The sequence below is a fragment of the Callospermophilus lateralis genome, chromosome 10, assembly GCF_048772815.1.
Source record: "Callospermophilus lateralis isolate mCalLat2 chromosome 10, mCalLat2.hap1, whole genome shotgun sequence".
In the NCBI taxonomy this organism is placed as follows: domain Eukaryota; kingdom Metazoa; phylum Chordata; class Mammalia; order Rodentia; family Sciuridae; genus Callospermophilus; species Callospermophilus lateralis.
The window spans coordinates 9,998,649-10,023,006 of record NC_135314.1 but is presented as its reverse complement, the minus strand read 5'-3'; the positions used below and the strand labels follow the sequence as shown (position 1 = coordinate 10,023,006).

The window sequence follows — 24,358 nt, the reverse complement described above, 5'->3', positions numbered from 1 at the left end:
TAATTACTGTCCTTTCCCCCCAGTATTAAGGACTTAGTTCCAAATAATACTTTGTATATTATAAATGTTAATTAACTTAAAATGTTAATTCTTGACAAATTGTCTCAGATTTGTGTTAACTAAATGATAAAAGGACTAATGGTTCATCACTATTCTCAAAACTCCATCTCAAAAATTAGAGAGTAATAGTGAAAATTGAAATGACGGTGGGGTCAGAATGCAGAAACAATGGAGTTTGCTTTAATGCCAAAAACAAAAACAAATTATTCTTGCAGTAAATAAAGGTAAAATTTTGGAAGTAGTCAGCATATCAAGAAACCTTGGATTGTATAAGAAGTAATCTTTTGAATATTAGAACTGGTTGACTTAATTCAGTGTTGCAGACCCTTTTCCTCATTAAGATCACTTCTTTTAATTTTTTTTTTTTTTTTTTTTAATATCAGACTCTTATGGAATATTACTTGGACTTTTAGAAGAGAATTAGGCTAAGCTTCTAAGTAATAAACTTTGTCAGCACTGAGTGCCACATCATTCACTTAGCTGTGTAAATGTATTTTACTTTTCAGTTCTGGGAATAAGATTTTACACTGCTGATTGACCTTTAAAGAAATGTGAAATTAATGTCATTTGTGTTTCTTTCTCAACTCTTTTGTAGAAAGTGAAATTTGGTTGGTGGTTTTGGGGTAGGCACCTACCTCATGTATCTGGTAACCAACAACCATAACCTTGACAACCTTTTACTTAAAAATGAACAGAAAGGGTTTGGTGTGTTTGTATCATTACTAATCTCATGTGCTATACTCTGTGAGTGGAGTATCATACATGATCTGTGGCTGTTGTTGAATTAAAACCAGTAACCTTAATTGAATTTACTTACTTGGGCTGGCAGCATGTTTGAAGATAGGTGTTCTGGAAAAAGTGAGTAGCTTGAAGAACAAATCAGGATAATATGTATTGGTCCCAGATCTCTAGTACAGGAAAGTGGTTTTGCTCTCCTCCAAAAAGGAGAAAAGCACTATGCCATAACTACAGCCTGTAATAAATGAAGCCCTCCCAAGCACTTCAAGACAGTTTATGTTTAGTGAACTCTGCTGATAAGGGAAGTCACATCATAGTGATTTTTTTTTTTTTTTTGCAACAGCACAAGTTGATAGTAGATATCCACAACTAATTATATTTTGGTGAATTTACTCTATTCCTTAGTGCTTCTGGATAAAGAAGTATTTAGTTATCAGTGTGGCCTGTACTTCTATAAGTTCATTAGCAATTTACTTTTTTGGTATGATAATTAGAAATTGAAATTAGGCTTATTGCTATTAGTGAAATCCCCACTTGTCAAAGGCCAATACATGGTATTTCATAGTATAACAATTCTTGAAATTGATGTGTTTGGATTAGTGCCTTCTGGTTACCAGTATTGACTCTGTTAGTTTTTACCTTTCCTTTTCTTATAGAAAATTCTTCTTTGGTACTACTCCTTCAGTTTTAGTATAACTAGTAAAGAGCATTAAAAAAAAAAAACCAACACCTCTCATATTTACATTTCATGCAAGCTTTAGGTTCAGAGAAACAAGTTAGCTGGATATTTGTGTTGCTGCTTAATGTTATTTGTCTTTATTTGCTTTTATATCCATAATTGAAAATTTAAAGTTATATAATTCTTTCGGTTTTATCATTAATCCATTATAGGTTCCATAAGTAAATCTGAGAACATGTGACAACAGTTCATATTCTGTGATAGAGAAAAAACTAAAAGTCCATAAAAAGCACAAAATCGTGTTAAAGTATAACGCGTGTCTCCACACGTAGAAAGCACAAGACTGATAGTGTTCTCTTTAACCCACAAGTGCCAGTCCTGGAACCCATCAAGTATTTGTTGTGATGAGGACCACATATTGATAGCCCGGGACAGTGAGGCATCTGTTATAAGTGGGTCCTGAGAAGAAATTCAAAATAATAATCTGGGTAAGTTTGTACTGCTTTGGAGGAGGGAGAGAATATCAGGAGTACTGTGATTATATTTGGGTGTTTCTAGCAAAATTGGGGTCTTTGGGTTCAATCCCAAGTTCTGAAACTAAAGAAATAGGGACAGATTTTTAGAGTTTTGGTGTGTAGAACAGGTAACAGCCTTCTGGTTTGAGCTGTAGAGCCATTGGAATTTTTAAAATTTTGAGGAAATATTACCTCTCATGAACAAAAATGCTCTAAACCCTGGAGAAATTAACATTTTAATAGGGCAAATACTACGTTAGTTTTTATGTAAGTTTGTGAGATGAAGTGACCTTTTATTTTCTTCACATGCTTGACCTTGCTTCATTTTAACTGAAGAGAATTTGATCCAAGAGTTCCAAGCATCAAACTAAGTCTAAGAAGATTTGCCAAATGAACTACTTTGCTTTTCATAATGGTACCCATAGTCTGAATGAGTCTTTCACCTGTCCCATTGTTTTCCTCAAGACTAGATTAGAGGAAATCTGTGAATGTACGCATGAAAGATGAAATGATGTTCCACTTCACAGTTGGCTTTATCTTGCCCCAACTTAATGCATTTCCCAATAGTCCCTGTTTGCCAAGAATGAATAAATAGCTTTATCTTGAATTTTGCCCATGTCAAGGTACAACTCTCAGAATAGGAGTGACTGACTACCTTGTTCCGTCTCTCTCCTCTGTTTGGTGTATTTATCTTCTTAGAGAAAAGCTTGTTTAGAATATAGCTGATATAGACTATTGTGACATGTTTTGGAAGAGTTAACCTGAACACTGGAGGGAGAGATTCCTACCTCCAGCTAAAGCCAGGCAGGTGTATACCTACATTTTTTTAGAATGTAAAACCTTAGGCTTGAGCTCTGAAGGAAGAGGAGTGCCAGAAGAACAGGAAACTGGAAAGGTTCTAGGACCGTATTTGGCTTAGCAGTATGTAATAATGCAAAACAGTTGTAACCTGTTAGTTCTATAGATTGTGTATCCTATACCTTTAAATTTAAACTAGTTTGTAAAAACTTTATGAAAGGATGCTTTTGAAAAAACTTTCGGCAGAAATATCTTTTCATTTATAATTCCATGGAAGACTGCTTTAATTAGCCCAGATGAAAAGTAGTCCTAGTGGTGTAAATATGTATAATTAGAATTGCCTAATTTCACTGTGAGATCTCAGACTTTTAAGTGGCAAACGGATCAACAAATCTTGCTCATGGAGTTTTCTGTGGGGTTGTTAAAATGCAAAAGCTTTATTTTTTTTAATAATGACATATTACTTTAGTGTCAGATAATGGTATGGAATCTGTTCCCCTGCTTTCCCCTGCCATTATTGCTTCAGTTTATAGATTGCCAGCAGAGCTCATAAATAGAGCAGGGGTTTGCCCATTCTCTGATTGGACATCCCATGTTCTGTGTCCAGACTGTGTCGGCAATTATGATATGAACTATGTTAGGCTTCTCAGTGCTTTTTTTTTTTTTATTTTTTGATAAGATGGATATCAAAAATAGTTGCTGTGCAAAAGTTAGTAGTCTTCTTCAAGAAGAAAACCAATTCCTTTTCTAATAATATCCTGTGAAATTGCTTCATTCATTCCTTTGTTTTTAAGCCAAATGTCAGCAGAATACTGCTGCTTTTATCTAGTAATTTTGATATGTAAGTATTAATGCATTTTTAAAAGATATCTGCATTGAAAAATGCTTCTCCCAGTGTCCTGCCTATTATGCTTTGTTCACATTTTCTGTAAGAGACCTGGGAAGTGTGTATTGTGTACATGTATCATTTTAGTCAGGTATTGTAGGTCAAATGTAATTATAAATGAAGTTGATGAACATACATTTTGAGTGAGTCTTTGATTGTAAACTTAATTTCCAATTTGCCCTTCATTGTTCACAGCTTTTTTGTCTTAAAGTTTGGCTAACTGGGTCTGTTCCATTGTGCAATGTTTTAAGAAAATATAATTTAGTATAAATCAGGTTACTTCCATATTGAAAGGAAAACAATTGAAACTGTAGATTTAAAATTGTTAACCATTCCTGACAATTCTAACCTGACTATTCCACTGTATACAATCTGATTTTTTTAAATTGTAGACATGTATGATCTTGGTTTAATGTGTTTTAAAAAGTGTTATTGTTGTTTAAAAATGAAAAAAAAAAATGGAGCAAATCTGCTAAAAGAGCTGTCAGTTTTCATTACTGATTCTGTAAAATACACTGTTCTTTGTGTACTGTGTGTTATTTTGCCAGCTGCTGCATTAGCCTTCAGAAGTATTTGGAAGATGAACTACATTTCTTGCAAAAGTACATTCCTTTCTGTGGTATTTTGTCCTGTAACTGAAGTGTAGTAATTATTTTATGGAATTGTTAGCACTTCTGTACCAACTTTGAATAAAACGAAAAATTTACATTGTTTTTGAGTGAGTATTTTCAGTATGAATACATCAACCCCCCCTCCCCCATTGACAGCGTGTTATGTCTCAAAAGTTGAAGAGGTTGTGCCTCAATTTCTTATTCTCTTGGCTTATAAGTGGTTTACAGTAAATTTGCCCCTATAGGTTATTGTCACTTTTATTCTTTATAAACACTGAGGTACAAGTATTGGCTGAGAATAGAATTACATATAAAACATGGATTAAGTAAAACTATTCTTCCACTTCTAGTTTTGAAATAATTTCAAATTATAGGAAAGTTGTAAGAATGAAGGAAGAATTTAGGAATTCTCTTATCCAAATTCACTAGTAAATATTGCCACATTTGCTTTGCCATTCTTATACATTTTCCAGAACTTTTGAAAGAACCATTTGCAGACGTAATTCCCCCCTTCATAAGTTCTTTGGGGTATATTTTTTGAGACAAGAGCAGTTACTTGTAATTGTTATCAAAATCTGGAAGGCAAAAATGATTTTTAATTAAAGACTATTCAGATATTTCCAGTTCCAGTATGGTTGATTTAGGAACATCTCCTCCTCCCTCCCCTTTGGTGCTGGAGATCCAACTGAAGGCCTTGCACATGCTAGTTAAGAACTCTTATCACTGAGCTTACATCCCCAACCTGGGAACTTGTAGTCCATGGCAGTTGACTCTATGTTGCTTGTTTCCTTTCATCTAGAATAGTTCCTTGGCCTTTGTCTTTCATGGTATTGATGTTTTTAAAGTGTATAGGCTAGTCATTTGTGAATGTCTCTCCTTGAGTTGGATTTATTTGCTTCCTCACAATTAGATTGAGACTACATTTGTGGTAGGAGTATGATGTAATTGATGTGTCCTCAAAACTTCACACTGGGGACATGTGATGTCATGTCCCATTCTTCACATTAACTTTGATACTTGATTAAGGTGTTGTCTATCAGGTTTCTCCACTGTGAAACTGCCATTTTCCCCCTTGGTAATAAGTAATTTGTGGGAAAATTATGTGGGGGCATTAAAAAGCAATCTATTCCTCATCAAACTTGAACCATCTAGTTAGTATGGCTGTATAATTCTTGCCTAAGTTATTATACTGATGGTATAAAATGGCTATTTTTCTTTTTTCTTTGGTCATACTGAACTCGAGCTTCTCTTTTGCCTGAGTACTTGTCAGTATGAATTCCTCAATTATTTTATTCAATGGGTTAGAATGGATTATAATCATTTTGTTCAAATGTTTGCACAGTTAGCAAATGGGACTTTTCAGGGCAGTTTTGTGTTCTTTGTGACATTTTTCCATCAGTGTACTTCTTATTTTTCAGCACAACAAGCAGTGAAGGCTCATCTTGTCCTTTCCTTGCCCTAGTCAGAGAGGCCTTTAGTAGGGAATGGTGTGGATATGCTCACTGCCGCAGGGATGTCATGGCTGCTGTCTCCGTGTATGGAGCCATGAAGTTCATATACTTGAGCTACTGATGACTGAAGCTCTAGCCTAGCACCAGAGGTTTCTTTTTAGCTTTTCCTCATTCTATGATATTCTATGATATTAGCATTCCATCCCACCCCCGATCCTGTAACTCATTGCCATTAATGTTTTTTGTTTTAGAATGTCTAATAATGTTTGGCCAAATACGGAACTCTATACTGGAAAACATTTTCAAAATACATAGACTAGAAGCTAGAAAAATACTGAAATTGTAAACATAAGACCGTATTTTTCTAGCTTCTAATCTTTATGTTTCAAATTTTGTAATAACATGCCTAAATGAAAGTTTTTTTTTAATTGGCCTTAGTGGTCTCTTAAAATATGGCAGTTCAGTTCTGGGCTAATCGTTCTGTTTTCTCCTTTTTGGAACCATTTTATTTACTTCTTGGACCTTCTAGACTGGTACTTTGTTTTGTTAAATTTTTTTATATTTGTTTTTTAGTTGTAGTTATTTATTTTTATGAGTTGCTAAGGATTGAACCCAGGGTCTCACACAAGCTAGGCAAGTGCTCTACTGCTGAGCCACAACTCAGCCCTGTTTTGTTAAATCTTTTAATTTTCATTTCGTGGTGCTCTTTCTAGGAGAGTTTATAAACTATCTTTAAACACTTTCTATCAGGTTTTTAATTTTAAGCTCCTTTGTTTCCTTAATCTTTATTGCTTCTTGTTCTTGTTTAATAGATGTGGTATCTTTTCATATCTGAAGACAATGGAGTTTTTTTCCTCCTGCATTGTTTATTCCAAGACCATTTTTTATTTGTGTTGATCTTTTGTACTGTGCTTTCCTCAGATGTTTGCTGATCCTTGGTTGTCTGCTTATATTTAATAAGGCGAATTTAAAATGCTCTGAATGTGTTGATGGAGCTTATCAACTTCAATAGTTGGCTTTCATGGCCTTGTGGTTTGTAGGGTCTTTCATTATCTTTAGAATGGGTCAAATTCTCCAAAGGAAGTTGTTGATGAGTTTTAAACTGAAGGGTAAAAATCCATTTTTTTCTGTGAGTCAGTGGGGAAAGAAAGAACAGAGGGGTCTTGTCAGTCACTATGCTGTGTTTTTCCTTAATCCCTTTTTGGTATAGCACTCCCACTTTATGGCTGTAACAGTGGTCTCCAGTCCAGAGAATAAACTTCCAAGTATGCATCTAGGGATCCTATTGCCCTCCCAACTTTCAGCCAATTCTGAGTAGTTTAGTCCCACACTTCTGCTTTCAAAGGTGCTGCTCAGATCAATTCCCAGATATTCGAGGAATTCTACGTTGTATATGTGGTTAATTCTTAGTTTTCTCCATTATTGCTTGTTTTTGGGTGGTGGGGAGGTAGGTACCCAGTATTGAACTTAAGGGCAGTTGGCCACTGAGACACATTCCTAGCCCTCTTTTGTATTATATTTAAACCAGGGTTTCACGGAATTGCTTAGCACTTCGTTTTTGCTGAGAATGGCTTTGAACTCTTGATTCTCCTGTTTCAGCCTCCCGAGCCACTGGGATTACAGGCGTGTACCACCTCACTGGCTCTCTTTCCCACATTCTTGTAGGGCTGTTTCTTTAAAATCATGCACAATATATATGTATAGTGGGATATTATGTTGTACACCTGGAATATTTTTTTTTTCACTTTTACCTCAATAATGCTGAAAAATGATCCCTTTATGGTAGTTTTGGTAGGTTCTCTAGAGGGGCATCATTAGATGCTTGAGTTCAGTACTACAGCTTGTCTGGAAGTCCTGGTGTTCACTCTTGAATTAGCCTTTGAAAGTTGAAATTTCAGAGCTTACTGCCCATTTCTGCCCTCCTTGAAACAACATTTTGACTACCAGTTAAGTTAGAGTGCTAAAGTTCTGCTTTTCTCTTGAAGTGCAAAACTGTAAAGACTGTTTGCATATCAAAAAGGCCTTAGAAGCTGTATAATTGATTATTTTGTGCAATGCATGAATATCACCCTTAAATACTCAATTCATAACTGACACAGATGTAGTGCATTGATTATTTTTTGTAGTTCTTAATTTCTCCAAATTTACTGTGAACCCTGAATGCTTGCCTGTTGGGTAAATGTAGGGTCAGATTCCTGCATGCTCATTTTTGTTACCTGATCCATCCTTAATCAGTTTTTATGTGTATTTCTGTTAAAAGTCAGCATTTGTAGCATACATTGTTGATTCCTTTGCATTGAGCTCAAGGCTAACAGCCCTGCAATGCATGTTTGAATAAAGCTTACTTATCTCCTGAAGCCACATCACAGCCTTGTGCTTAGGAACACTAGACGGCACTTTAGCACTACAATTGGGTGTTGTGAATAGTGAAATCACCAACAAAAGCACACAAATGCAAAAATCATAGCACTGCAAAGATTGTGCAAAGGATATTTGTTTATGGTATGAGAGAACTGAAACTAGAATGCTGCCTTACTTGTCCCTACCTGGGGCTATGTGCAACAGATGCTACTCTGCATGTGTGCATGCATACAGTTGGCTTCAAAAATGCTAGGAATATGGATTTGGAGGTTACAAATAAGTTCTAATAGGTAAATTGGCAAACATGGATTACACAATAATAAGAATCAATTGTAATTGTGAAGCAAGTGCATGTAATCGTTATCCACATAAAATAGAATTAATTATTAGCGCTGCTGCCCAAGAACACTCATTTTTTCCCAGAGAGTTCCAATTTTAAGGAGTTTTCTTGTTGATGCTTTATCTCTGGCTTTTGATCCCAAGTTTTGCCGCAGAAATGTCATCTTTTCCTTCCTTTATTTGAAATAAATGTATTCATAGTATTTAAAATCAGGCTTACTGTTCTTCCTTCTTTGGGATGTTATCTTATTCATTTCCTGGTGCTGTAACAAAATAATTTATACATTAATTTATACAAAGTAGAGATAGATTTAGCTAATGATTTTGGAGGCTGGGATGTCCAAGAGCATGGTGCCAGCATCTGCCCTATTTCTCCAATCTGGTGAGGGCCTTCTTGCTGCATCAGGACATGGTAGAAGGCATCACATGGCAAGATAGAGCAAGGTAGCCAGAGAGTGCTCTTACATACCAAAGCCACTCCGATGGTAATCCATTTACCTCCCAAAGGCTCTCCAAATATTAGCATGAGTTTAATGATTAAGTTTCCAACACAGGGAATTTGTGGGACACATTCAAATCATAGTGTGTAGCACAGGATATAGATTTCAGATCCTTACCATCTTGGTCTTCTTTTTTTTCCCTAGACAACTTTGAGGCAGTTGGTCCTTTTTCACTTGCAGTCTCCAAGTTAAATTCAATACTCTTAAGTAGACACTGCTAACGTTAGGTTGTGGAAATGAGAAATCAGAACAACAAAATGAAGACTGTCATTCCCTTAGGTTTGCTCCTTTTCCAGTTCCCATTTGAAATCTCATACCCTATGTCAGACCCCCTATTGGGTCCTGTAATGGCCTCAGGATTGCTGCCTCAGTTCCCAGAAGTTTTCATAACTTTTCAGAATCTGGGTTTTATTACTATAACATTCCCTATACACTCTAGGAGTTGAGTGTTATTGAGTTTTTAATTTTGTCCTGAGAATTTTAGAAATTTATAAGCACCATTAAGTGTGACTGACTGTAGTTTTGTTTTCATCTTTCACTTTGTTTATTCTTCAGTCCTTTACTCCACATCTGTTTCAACTAATAGGCTGTGTATTAGCTTTATTATACATCTGTCTTTTAAAAGAAAAGTTTTTCTCTTTGCAATGAAGATTTTATATTTTATGACTTTATTTTGTATTTCCTTCCCTTTCATTTGGATTAAACACAGTTACCAACATTTCTTAGTTTTTTTTTTTTTTTTTTTTTGGTGGGGGGCAAGTATTGGGGATTGAACCCCAGGGTGCTGTATTACTGAGCCACATCCCCAGTCTTTTTTCTTTTCTTTTTTTTTTTTTTTTAATCCCAGTCTTTTATTTTTTGAGACAGGGTCTTGCTAAGTTGCTGAGGCTAACCTCAAATTTGCCATCCTCCTGCATCAGCCTCTCGAGTCTCTGTGATTATAGGCATGCACCAAGCCCACTTCATTTCTCAACTCTTTCATTTGAAATTTTCATCAGAATTTATTGAACACATATTGTGTGCCACGGTCTTTGCATTTCTGTCATCTTGTAAAGAGGAGTAAGATGCAACCTTGAGAAGTTTTGTTTGGAGAAACGAATAGACTCCATAATTATATTTGCAAGATATGTATGGAATGAGAGATAGCTAGGTGATTGCAAGTACTTCTATGAAGTAGGTGAATCTCATTGAATGTTTTTATTCCTATAATTCTTTAGTGCTTTTGCACCCTTCCACTTCCCTATTAACGGCTTTCTTCCTATCACTTGAATTTAAGCACTGCCGCAGTGGCTTAGTTGGTGGACCCACTGTGGGTCCATTGTTCAGCATGGCATGCCAATCTAACTCTTGCCAGAACCTTTCTGATTCTGTCAGTACATATTTTTTTTTTTAAAGAGAGAATTTTTTTTTTAATATTTATTTTTTAGTTTTCAGCGGACACAACATCTTTGTTTGTATGTGGTGCAGAGGATCAAACCTGGGCCACACGCATGCCAGGCGAGCGCACTACCGCTTGAGCCACATCCCCAAACCCTCTGTCAGTATATATTTTAAAAACTCTTGACCCAGTCATGTAACTGTTTTTGTTAAGCCTTGTCCTGGCATTTAGAAGATTCACAGGACCTCAATAGAATTTCCTTATAAATGTGTCCAAATCTCTGATTGAGTCAAATCTCCCCTGGCATTCCTTTTGAAAGAAAGGAATTGGTACTGTCCCCTCCCTTCTGCTTGTGAAGAGGCTGAAATTCGAAGTGAAGGAAGGAGACTGGATTGTGGATGAAGGAGCGCAATCAATAAGAAAGGTAGCTCAGTAATGTCTACCTGATTCCTACTCTGCTGACCAGCTCACAAGCTTTGGTATTTCATTTACTTTCTGCCATAGTAACTAGGCCTCCTGCCAATCTTCCCTTTTCTCATCTTCTTTTATTCATCTGTAAGTGCTTTTGGAAAGCAGGTGGGAAGGACAGAAATGGACCCTGTAAGAGGGTTGTGGACTTGAGAATGTCCTCAGAGCAGCAAGCATGAGGACTTAATTTTGGCATTGTTTCTAGCCAATGAAATGGTATTTTCAACCAGTAGTCACCCATTGAGTTTGCCATTTCTTCACTTCACCTTCAGGGAGAATTGCAGTATTCCTTAAGTTAGAATTGGAAGCGATCATTGCTTAAAATCCTTTTCAAAGTTTAGTTCAGCCAGATTCATACATCTTTGGAATGATGAGACCAGCCAGGTCCTATTTAGAATATAATTCTATGGGCTGGGGTTGTAGCTCAGTGGTGGAGCGCTTGCCTAGCATGTGTGAGACCCTGGGCTCGATTCTCAGCACCACATGAAAATGAATAAATAAAATGAAAGGCATTGTGTACATCTACAACTAAAAAAATTTTTTTTAAGTATAATTTTATATGTGCACCTGAGGAGCTTTAACTTGTCTTTTTTTGGGGGGGGGCGGGTACTGGGATTGAACTCTGGGGCACTCAACCACTGAGCCACATCCCCAAACCTGTCTTTTTGTATTTTAGTTAGAGACAGGGCACGGAGTTGCTTAGTGTCTCGCTTTTGTTGAGACTGCCTTTAAACTCAAAATCCTCCTGCCTCAGGCTCCCAAGCTACTGGAATTATAGGCATGCACCACTGCACCTGGTTTAACAAGTCTTAATGCCCAGAATTTTTGAATTCTCAGGACAGTTCTATATAAGTGTAAAATGTAACTTCAGATGGTGCAGAATATTTAAAAGCATTCATGTTTGTAAGGCTACCAGCTGATTGCAGCATGTGCTGAGGAATTCCGTTGTGACTTTGGCTTTTGCCTTTGACTTAATTGTGAAAGAAATGATTGGTTTTATGCAAGTGAGCCCAAAACTTGTCCTTAAATGATATCCAAATGATGTGCTTTGGCTCGAGACTCCAGAAACCGTATTGTGGTTGAACTACATAAATTAATGCTAACTCTAGGCAAATAACAGGCAACTAGTAAATTTATACAAGGTTTGATTTCATGTGATCATGACTTCTTGTTCTGTGTGGTAGCTCTTTAAATTTTTCATTTTTAGCATTTTAGTGCCAATGCTGATTGGCTCAGCATGGGCTTGCTTCATGGGCCCCTTGAATGGGAAAGTCTGGTTTATGATATTTTACTGGACTTGTAGATAAAGTTACTTTATCTACCTTCTATATTTGTAAGTTCGGCCAACCATTACCTCACTATGAAAAACTATGACTATTTTATTTTTGACCCTTAGTTTAATAGAACATTAAATCTGTGCTTAACTCAGATCAGCTGCTGGACTAGTAATCAGATTGTTGCTCTTTTTTCCTTTTTTTAAAAAAAAAAAAAATCAGTTCTTTTATTTTCATCATATACCCCAAAGAATGAATTTTCATGTTGTATTTCTCAGGTCTCCAGAATCTTATTCCTAGCTGCATGGCCCTAGAATGGGCAAGCTCCTCCTGTTTTCCTTATCACCTTGGCTTCATTGGCCACTGTAGTGTCAGAGCCAGACTATGCCTGGTCCTGTTACATGCTTTGTTTTGCTTGGATTCTAGAGTCAATGATTTCTGAGCTCCTGACTTTGAGATTCCAGTTTTTCCTGATTTGCCAAGAAACAGAGTAAGAAGTTGTAGCAACTGATGATGCTAGAGGTACTAGTGTGCAAGGCTCTATGGATGTGGAGTCAATGAATTCTAAATGTTTAGGTGTAGATCTAGGACTTACAAGAATTCACAAAATATTTTATCTTTAAAAAATTAAAGGAAAGTAAATTTGTCCCCAGAGGAATAAGGTTCTAGTGTAGCCATGTGGAAAATGGTATGGCGTTTCCTCAAAAAAATGACAGCTAACTACCATATAATACCAAAATATACTTCGCTAAGAAAAACTATGAGTTTTTATGGGTATATATACCCATTTCTGAGTATATATCCCAATGGGGGGAAAAAAACCAACAGGATATTAAAGAGACACCTGCTGTTACATGTTTATTGCAGCAAAGGTGGATAGTAGAGGCTGGGAATTTCAGGGAGACTGTGGGGGCAGGGGTGATAAAGAGAAGCTGGTAATCAGGTACAAAAATAAAATTATATATTGGAGGCTCAAGTACTAGAGTTTTATAGCACAGTGTGTTTCAAGTTAATAATAATTTATTGTATATTTCAAAATAGCTAGAAGAATGGATATTGAATGTTCCCAACATGAAGAAATGATAAATCTTTGAGATGATGGATATGTTAATTATCCTGATCTGATCATTACACAGTGTATATATGTATTGAAATATACTAGAACTCAAGAAACTGACACAAAATTGTATATTAGTGGAATCCCGTGAGTACATACAGTCTATAAGTATATATAATTATTATGTATTGAAGTTTTTTGACAAGTTTTGTTTCTAAAACACCCTTTTGATGCTCATTATAAATCAGGTAATAGCCCAAAGTGTTAAAAAAGAAAAGACTTCTTGTTTACTACCCAGGGAAGAGTAATGACATTTGGATGGTTCCATGCCACTTTTCCATCTATGTGTGTATATAGTGCTTTCTTTTTAGGAAGAAAATGTGGCTGTATATTCTACATGCTGGTTTTTCTTATTAAAATGTTTTTATGGAACATAGAAGTTTCAATGTATTGATTTTTAATGGCTACATAAAAACATTTTGCTTCTTCAATAAATGAAAATAATTCATTGAATCCCTCTTATTAATGAACAACTAGATTTCTATGTATTCACTGTCCTCATAACTTTGGGTGAACATTTTTATAACAAAAACCTTGTATATGGATATAATAGTTTGCTTAAATTCTTAGACGTGGTAGGGTTGAAAGTATAAACATGCTGTCCAGAAAGTTTATTTTTATCAGCATTATAGGTGAGTGAGCTCAGGTATTGCAGGTATCTGCTTAAAACACTGTGTGGATGTAGTTACCACATGAGCAGTTCCTCTGTACTGTAAAAAATATCCTGCCATTTGTCATGTTTTTTGCTGTGTGTAATACATACAACATAAAAGTATGTTAATTGACTCCTATGTTACCAGTGAGGCTTCTGGTAAATAGCAGGCTATTAGTATTAAGTTTGGGGGTATTCAAAAGTTGGGCTTGGATTTTCAGCCTCTGGAGATGGGGTGTCAGCACAGCCAAGTGGGTAAAAGAGCAAGCACATTGACATAAATGTGGACAGTGGTACCAGTTTCCACTAGTAGTCCATGTATTCTTCACCACCACACAATTGCAGTTTTCAAAAAAGGCAGTTTCACTTAGGAATGCCCTTTAGAATGATGAATGGTACCAGAATAGAGAGGAATTTAGCCTTGGTAGGGGATTTAGAAGTGATTGGGTTCAACCTCCCACCCACTGCAAATATTGATGAAGGTGGGCATCCAATATCTTATTTGTGTATCTCAGGTGATGGAGAGCCAGTACTTTACATGGCAACCAATTTCATTTTCATACAGCTGTATTTTTCAGAAATGTGTTCTGCAAAACACAAAGGCTGTTTTTCTGTAAACTTTACCCTTTGATTCTAGTCTACCCTTGAGGTCAAATCAAAAAGCAAATCTCTTTTACATAATAGACCTGCAAATATTTGAAGTTAGCTGTTGGGTTTTCTTTGTCTTTTGTATACTAATGGTTATGGTCATTTTAGTAATTGATAATGTAAAAATTGATTTTAATTTTTTCTAGGAGTAATTATTTTAAAAAATACTGTTACGTTAAATTGTCAGGTGATACTTTATCTTACCAGCAAATAATTAGAACAATGTAATTTTTTTTCTTTTTTGATATACATGACAGTAGAGTGTATTTTGACATACATACATGAACTACAGCTCATTCCAATTAGGATCCCATTCTTGTGGTTGTGTACATAATGTGGAGTTACACTGGTCATGTTAAAATATAGTCTTTAAAAATATATATATAATCTTATCAATTTTGAAATGAAATATTAACTCTGGTCACTGTGGCCATGCAGTAGATCAGTATAACTTCTCTCACCTAACTGAAATGTCTTACACTTTGACTAACAAGGTTCTTCTCCCCATTCCCTACCTCATTTCCCTCAATAAATGGAACAACCATCCTACTCTTCATGCCTGCATTCTGCTCTTTTAGATTCCGGGGATGGGAAATCATGCTGTAGAACAATGTAACTTTTATCATTTATATTTATATTTGTATGTGTATTTGAACTTGATGTCGAAATATGTGAAATGTTTTATATAGCTATGAACTGCATAATGGCTTTTCATTCAGTGATGGATTGCATATAAGCTAGTGATCTCATAAGATTATATGACTTAATGATAGCATATGTTTGCATAGTGACCGAATGTATGACTGCATTTAGTTTCACTTCTAGATGAATTCTGGATCTTTTTGAAATATAATATCAGTATTAACAGCATTTTGGTACTACATAAGACAAAGAGGAAAGCACTAGTATTGTAATTTGGCTTCATTATTATGGTCACTACCCTGGCAGTGAGCATTGTATTATAGATAGGGGATCCTTGAGGGAAGATAGGAATAAGGAAGCAAGAGATGCTCTTAGCAAGGTACAATTGATACCTTAAATAATTTAACCATCTGTCTATACTTATTCCTTATTGTGGATCTTAAGACATTGGAATAAAGTTGTGTACCTGATGAGCAAAGTTAGCAAAAGAATATTGATTAATTACCATAAGTGATGTTAGAAGTAAATGAGAATGACATCAGGAATGCCTGGAAGGGGTGATGAAGATTCAGAAAGGAGGGGCATAAAAAAGAGACTTATCAAATTGTGTATGTCCTCAGGAGGTGTTGAGAATTACAACATTATAAATATTGTTTAGGTAAGGCTTGTAGAAACAGAAAAATTGAGAACCACTTATTTGGCAGAGGAGAAAACTGAGGCATGACTTTATCCAAAGTGTTATACCTCATTAATCAGTGATCAGGGACTAGATTCCGGTTTTCTTAGTTCCAGTTCATATTCATTATTTATTTTCCACTCAGCCTCCCAAAATTGTTTAATTGGCATATTGGTAGGTTGAGAAAGTCTCAGAGGGTACTGCTTTCAGATGGGTGGGGAAAGCTCATTAAAAAGCATGCATGACTTAGAATAGATGGAATTGAATGGCTCAGAGACCTTGTAACTGAGAATCATGGCCACAAAATCATTTGCTTTCAATGAACCATATACTTTTACAAATTGTGCTAAATAGACCCCCCACACCCCTAGCCTAAGTATTTCATTTTATTGGATCTCTAGGCTTCACCAAATTAGGGAGGCTGAATTTTGCAACCTGGGTTGATTAGATTAAGAGCATGTGGATGGGGTGGTGAGTTCAGAATCTGTTCTGAGCCCTGTGGTAAGTTGAGGCTGATGGTGGTCATTCATTAGGTGGTAACCCTGTGTGTTTCTCTGATGGCCCATCCTATGGGGAATTCACTTTTTGTACCTCTCAGTCACTGGCCAGACTTGTGGTTATCTGGTGCATTTTAGGGTGAGTGGATTGAGGCCCTACCAATTTCTTCAATCCATCACAATGTAAAGCAGGGATTATCTGAATAGTAAAGGATTTAGGAATTGGGCCATATGGTCTCTGTTTTAACCACAGATCTCCCTTTAAGCACAAAAGCAGCCCTTAGACATTATGCAAATTCATGAGTTGGCCATGTTCCAGTAAAACTATTTGCAAAAATAGGTAGTGATCTGCATCTGGCCCATGGGCCCTGGTTTGCTGAGCCTGCTTTATTATAGGAGGGACATGTTGGACTACCCTAATAAACAAGAAATGTTTTTGCTCTTCCTTCAGTCTTTTTAACATTTGGGGTAATTTGAAGTTGCAGTCAAATTAGTATAACCATTCAAGTATTCTTCCAACATGACCTTTACATACCAAAGTCAAACAGGTGTGTTTTGATATTTTCCTAAATTACATTCTTGTTAGCAGCATTTCCCCATTTTGGTACAGATGTTAAAAAAAAAATTATTTACAAGCTTTTACTTCAGAAGAGGGTACTCCCTATTTCGTGCTGTAAACAATTTGGTTAGATTTTAAACAAGACATGAGATATTGAAATAGTCCTCTTTAATCAAGCAAAACTTAAATTAAAATTTATGATTTAGGTTACTAATCAAAAGACTGTAGGAATCTATAATTTTTTAAATCCATCACCCAATCTTTATTTGGATAGACTGTACATCCACTGTATTATAAGTTAATTGATGCAATGCCAGGTCAAGAAATAGCATTTTTAACGAAATGAAATATTATCCTACTGTTAATAATGAGGCTTCTGCAGAAATACGAAAATGACTTTGTGAACTACTGAAATGTGAAAATTCAGTTTTCATGTGATTAGAACTGCATATATTTGATACTATCATAAGGAACAATTGCCATAGAGTTTTTACATAGTTAATGGGAAGAGATTTTGATCCCTGATTTATTATTTTCAGGAAAATTCTGTTTTATCATAAGGTTGGTTAAATATATAAACATAATAAAATTTCAGTTGGGATTATTTAAATCAATAGTGGACTACAACATGAAACAAAAGTGAAAATTTTCTAAGCTTAAAGCTAATAGTGCATTGATAATGTCTTAGCAGTATTTATCAGAAAGAAAATGTATCCAATATAGTAGATTTTCCATGGTCACCAGAATGACACTTGTTTTGCAGTTTTCTGATCACTGCAGCCACGGGGAGAAAGCCTTTTATTCAGTTCCCTCCTGTACTTCAAGATCTCCTTGCTTGTGTTGTTCCCTGAGTTCTGAGAAGTGCCCCTGTTTGCCACACCTTCCACCTCCCCTGGCTGTTTTCCTTTTCCTTACCACAGGCTCTTCAGTTACTAACTGCCTTGTCATAGCATCTCTTAGAGGCTCAGTTCCAAGTCTGTAAAGCTTCTCAGCTCCTTTTTTACTTTATTTTATTTCTTGGTGAAGGTTAAATATGTAATAATAAAACACTACTAGACCAATGTCAGGCCTGTTGCAGTCAGATAGTAAATCGTGGCTGTCATCGTTGTTGTTATTTAAAAATGCTACGTTTAATCTCTTGACTGGTGCATTTGCCATTAACTCCTGTCTTACTCTTATGTGTTTTTTCTCCTGAAACACTTTGCTCAGACTTGCTTGCCCCTTGAGCTCTGGCACTTTCTCCCTGTCATTGCTGTCCCACCTTTGCCTTGGGAACTGCAATCTGCCTTCTGACCACATGTTGCTAAGTGCCCCTGTACTCACCAGGTTTTTTTTTTTTTTTTGTGGCTCTTACTTTACTCCATTCTCAGCCCCACATTGTGGAGGTTGCCTCTTTTCTTAATTTTTTGTGACAAGGCAGGCTCCTGATATTCTTCATAGTTTGACTTTGAGTCCTCTTGTCAGCTTCTAGATGTTTATGCTCTTCAAGGTTCTGTTGTTCATACCCTCTTCTTCCCTCACTGCAGGAGTCACCTCCTCAGGGCTTCCAGTAGCTGGATGCACAGATGACTATAAAACATGCATTTCTAACCCACCCGTATTTTGAACTTAGAATTTCTATCTTTGGGTCAACCCTGGGAGCCACGGACATCTCACACTTTGTGTGTCCTAAACCCAGTTCATTGTTTATTGTCCCCAGCTGGTTTCTCCAGATTTCTGTCAGATGCTAATAACAGTTCTATTCTCTAGCCACCAGGTTTTGGTGCCCTCTTTTGCCACAGCTTACCCTCCTTCTCCACATTGTACAAGTTGGATTTTTCAGGTTTATTGTGAATTATCTTCCCACATTTTGTTGTTAATGGATATACATATAGAGATGTCTGGAAATACTTCAGATGGTTCAAGTCTTATATCTCTGGGTGATTGGATTTTATATTGGCTGAATTTTATTTTTTATAAAGGCTTTTATTACTTATGTCATCAAATCCAGCCTGTTGTCATCTTCTCAGCCCTCCTTGACCTGATCTCATCCTCTGGGACTTGTGGCTCTATCTCAGTGGCCTCATGCTTTCTTGCCCTTATTCCTGTACTTGGTGCCTGGTTTGTTTGTGTGTTCCATCTCCAGTCTTCATTTTCAGGGCTCCTGCCATGTAAGCTTCCCTTAATGAGGCCCTTCTCCCAACTAAAGGTGTTTCTTCCTTCCATGAGCCCCCTGGTCTCTCTGCTACTCTTTTGTTCTTCTTTCTGATTTTCTTCCATGTGTTTTATTAGATTGTAAGCTCCATGAGGGCAGAAATTGGAACTTATCCTTCCCCCTTTTGGTTATAGCCTTCTAACATTTCTTTCTTTAAAAAAATATTTTTTTAGTTGTAGATGGACACAGTTTCTTTATTTTCATGTCGTGCTGAGAATTGAACCCAGTGCTTCACACATTGAGGCAGGTGTTCTACCACTGAGCTCCAGCTCCAGCCCATCTTCTAATATTTCGGGAACTACAGGCTGTGGTTTTGGTAGAATGGTCAACTAAGGTGTTCAGACAACAGGATGCTCTTCTCCTGGAGTTCAAGTCATAAGATACAAGGACTGACCAGTGATTTGTACTGATTGTACCTGGCTCAGGTGTTCTGAAGAAGCCACTCCTAAGTTCCTGCCTCCCAGGTTCTTGGAGCTGATCTGACCTTGGAACTCTCTGAAGCCTGATTCTCCATATTTTTCCTCTGTGTCTGTGAGCTGTCATATCTTTATAATAAACATCTCCTCTCACACCCTTAAGTTAACCAAAAGACCAAATTTCTGTTGCTTTAACCCAGAGATCCCTGCCAGTAGAGGTGTTATGATTGGAACTGACTGCACTTTATCATTCTAGTGCTCATATTGATTGTGATGATTATGTTTTTTTATTTCTCTTTAAAAATGAAAACAAACAATCAAAAACCAGCCAGAGACTGCTGCTGCTTTGAAACGGACAATAGAAGCCCTGATGGACAAAGGAGCCATAGTGAGGAACTTGGAAAACCTGGGTGAGCGAGTACTTCCTTATAAGATCTTCACCCACAGTCAGCAGCACAGGAAAGGCAGGTAAGTTTCTTCACGAAGTGCGTGGAAAATGTCTTTGATGGACTCATTAGAGAATACTTATCTATCTTAGAAATTATCATAATTTTGCAGTCAAATCCCTCTTTTATTGGGTGTCATTCAGGTTGTATCACAGCAGTGTCATGTTGTAAATAGGATGCAGTTATGCTGGCCCTTGGCAGACTATAATCAGCAAAATAGGCCATCCTACACACAGAGGCTTATAAGCTCTCAATTATGGGAGGCTTTTCTTGTCAAACTGAACATCTTTGTCCCTGACATTTTCTTTTAACTTTTGTCTTTAAAACACCTCAGTGAACAGTGTGTGTCCACATACTCAGCACATTCTTTTTGAGTATGTGGGTTGCAGAGAAGCAGATGTGCTTATTCTGATCAGTATACACCAGCAGAGCTAATCCACGGGAGAAGTATGGTTTTATCCACTCCGATTAATGACCAGTTTTCTGTAGTGGCGTTTTTTTCTCTCACAGGGTACAGCATCTTCCTCAAACAAGGTTTGATACTGTGCTAATAACTATCTTTGTAAATAATGTATAGAGGGGGTTTGAAGCTTATTTAAGCTTTAGTGGTGTCTTTTTTACATGCAAGGTTTCTGGTTTGGGGGAAGAATCTTCTCATATTTTGTTGGGTTTTGTAGGTCGGTATTAGAGAAGATGGAATTAGTCTTTAACAGAGTGGGGCAAGCCCGGGGCAAAAGATACCACTCTCCCTCCAGTACTCAGCAGCTCTCTGTGGTGAGCAGTTCATTTAGCTTTTCTATTCCAGCTTCCTTGGGCATGGAATTCAGGTGGTCATTCTCTCATTCATATTGTCCCGGGGATCAAGCAGTATAATCTCTGCAGATGTGCTTTGTGGACAAAATGCTGCTTCAGTCTTGTTTTGTGGTTATGTGCAGGTGGAATGCATGTTGGGGCCTCAGTGGAGTCACACCCCAACAGAGGCTTTCTTACTGCATTTTAACTTCTACTGGGATGTAGCATGTGCTACAGACCTCCTCTTTTGCTTGCCTCACATTATTTTATGCTAGTGTTCAGCTTCTTGAGAGAACCTGGGAAGAGAGTACCTGAGCATTGCTAAGCAACAGGAAATACACAATGGCTAGGCTTCTTCCACAATCAGGGAGTGAGGAATGGAGATTGTGAGGGGTATGTGTAACTAAGTTCCCTCCCTCCCTCCCTCCTTTTCTTCTTTCCTTCCTTCCTTCTAGACTTAAACACAAATGGGTATGGCTTCAACAACGAGATGGTGGATTTTGTTTATAAAGGAGCATATAAGTCATGTAGTGATAGGCACCTGTAGTCCCAACTGAGGGAGAAAGATGAATTGAGCTCAGGAATTTAAGGCCTGCCTGGGCAACTTAGACCCCCATTTCCAAACAAACAAAAGAGAACAGAGCATATAAGATCTGGCCAGGAATTATTAGCCAGGTTCTCAGATGGAAGGCACTGTACAGAGAGAAAAGTCAGTTTCCTCATCCATGTCGTACTGCAGGGGTATCCAGTAGGAGGACCTCCTTCTATAGTTTTTCCGAGCACAGGACTTTTAACTTTTTTAGGGCTGGTGTGACCAGCACTCTAGAATATGCACTTCTAACAAGTGCATGGGGCAATGCTGACGTTGCTTGTTTAGGATCACGCTTTGAGTGCCATCATATGAACTCCTTTAGTATCAGGCCTCTGTGTGCAGTGCTGGGGATATGTGTTTGTGTGTGGCAGGGGTCACTCTTTTCTTTATGGGTAGAATAAATTCAGGTCTTAGAAGAACTCCCCTGAAACTGCTGACAACCCTAGCCCTGCACTTTGAATTCCTGACCATATCTGCATGTGCTTCACCAAGGACTTGGTTACATTCACTTAATTCATTCGCCTTTAAAGATCTTATTTCTGTTTGTTGTTGTTTGTTTGTTTGTTTTAACTTCACTGTCCTTAGCAAAGGAGAGACAGCACACTTAGAGTGTATACATGTGTGTGTGGTATACATTCATAGAAAGGAGATTCCCAGCTGTGGTCGGAGAGGTTTAGCTTATTTTTCTGAGACAAGTCAGTGCCTGGTATTTATTTGTTTTAAAGGTACTCTTCCCAGTGTTTATAGAGAAGCTTCAAAACAAAAATGGGGTGTATGTGATCAATTAGATATGGAAAGCCTTGCATGATCTACTCCCTTCTAAAAACTTATGTGCACTGGCATATGAATGGTGGTAAGCCCTTCGGTTAAATCCCATTGACCATATTGCCTTTTAATTTTGTAAAAACTGTGAATATTCTCCACAGTGACTTTTAGTCACTGAGCATATGAGAGCAAGTGTATTGGAAAAAACTGGATAAAGAGAAGCCAGTGATGTGTCCAGATGGGAGCTTGAGATTAGTTGGATATTCTCTTGGTTTTGGCCAGTCCCCTGGAGTCACTAACCTTAGTCAACTTTTCCTTCAGTTGGCAAACTATTCATATTATTGCACATGGTCAAAATGATATTGCAGATGTTTATTAAGTGGATTATGTGCTCTTGGTTGCTAGAAGCTGGAGAAGTCTCACTTTTAAAAAGTAGTTAAGAAGAAACAGAGTGGACTTGTCACCTATGCATTTAGTAGTCAAAGTTTTGGCTAATTTTCAGCAGCCGAGGAGGCCACGACATATATTTGCAGTTTAGGCAAGGCACCAGTTTTAATCTTGATGCTAGTTGTGAGAGCCATTCTTCTAGCTGGCTTGTGGAGTAAGCCTAGATGCCCTTTGAGAATCACATTTCATTGTGCTATTATTGCTGGTTTCGTGTGCTTTTGTTTTTACATTCACAAGAAGAAGTGGTCTGTCCTAGTGGTATCCATAGGTCTCAGGATGGTTCTTGGTGTCACGGAATTTTCTGTCTGATTAGGGACTTGGCTGTTTAGTAATCTAGGTACCAACAAAGGGACTGTGAGTAAAGGTGCCTCATAGCAGTAGGGCCAGGCCCAGGCTGACAACCAGCTGTCCCTGTCACAGTTTCCCAGCATGTTGGGTGATTACCACTGCCATTCTCTATCCCTACCTCCTCCCCCAGATTGGCCCCCTGCTGCATATAGGCCAGATGGGCTGAAGGATAGACAGTGCCTGGCAAGGAGAGAGCCACTGCCTTAGAGTTATCAGGGATGTCTTCCAGCGGGGGACACTTTGGGAATGGTGCCATTACTTATTATTTTATCAGCCTATTTCCAGGTTATGCCAAAAATAAAAATAGTCATTTCCATCCCAAATATTAATTTGGTCAGTCCCTACTTTAGAGATAAGTATGTTCCAGAAATTTGTCTGTAAGTTCGTTGTTTGTAACTAAGAACTGTTTTCCCACTGGAACAACTTGGTTAAGTTCCAAGTCTGGTCCACAGAAATATACTCAATTCATTTTCCCTGAGGGTCAGAAGTTGATGGGCCATTCATGTTCAGCTGAGGACCATTTTAAATTTGTTTTTAAAGATACTAGTCTTTGTTCTATCTGGCAGCAGAATGGAGCCTGGTTCTGTTCATCCTTATCAGGGATGGGGTCAATATCTCAGACACCTTAATAAAAGGGGTTCACACTAGTTTTCTATTTCCCCAAGGGCGATACTGTCTCAAGCCAAGTTCCCCTCACTCCTACCAGGTGATGTGAACTTAAAAACAGTGAAGTTGACCAGCTGCACCTGCTATTTGGGATGGTTGGGGACTTTTAATTCTCCTGAACCAGCTTTCCAGATGGAGATTTATGGCCTCATTTACAACCTGTTGTCACCAGGCAGTGTCTGGAAACCACTGGTGCCCAACCTAGAGAGGCGGGGGGGTCTTAGGACAGCAAGGAACCGCTCCTAGTTCTGTATTTGCTGTAGTCTCTTACAGGCCTCTTCATTAACTCCCCTCTGTGCTTTCATATGCCCAACCTGATGTGCTTGTCTACTCCATGGGGAAGGCAAGGTGCTGTGAATATGCTTGCTATATTCCTTGCTGTCTGAAAGGGAAGGATGTCCCCCACACAGTGGGGAGCAGTGGGAGTTGATGCTCCTTTAGACCCTTTAAAGGGGCAGGTAGCTTACTGGGTACTAGTTGACATGCGCACCATTTGAGATCCTCTTTCCACTAGATGGGGCTGGACAGGGAGAGATTTCCAGTGCAGCAGAGAGAACTATAGACGGAGGAAGCTGGTCCATATTTCAGTGTTGGGCTTCTGTGTGCTGTAAAAGGCTGCCTCAGTGGTGTTAGACTCCATTTACTTGGTCTGACTTTATTTATTGCTGTGAGACTGTGCTGCCTGCTGGACCTGTAAATAAAGAGTTCTTCAGTAGTAAAGGGGTTTCTGCCTCTTTTTCCTCTTCTTTTACCATTCTCATCCACTTTAAAATTTGGATAGGTGCTTACAGCAAAGTTCTGCTGGCCTACATACAAGATACCCTTCTATTTACGGGTAAGCAG

The 24,358-nt window shown here is 37.7% G+C and overlaps 1 protein-coding gene across 1 annotated transcript in view; it reads left to right on the top strand.

Moving 5' to 3' along the window:
* Positions 1 to 24,358, top strand: part of Mrps6 (mitochondrial ribosomal protein S6) — a 63,236-nt gene that overhangs the window by 26,916 nt on the left and 11,962 nt on the right. The window contains exon 2 of the mRNA XM_076867424.1: positions 19,788 to 19,927. Coding sequence (XP_076723539.1) covers positions 19,788 to 19,927 — 140 coding nt within the window. The remainder of the gene's footprint in view (positions 1 to 19,787; positions 19,928 to 24,358) is intronic.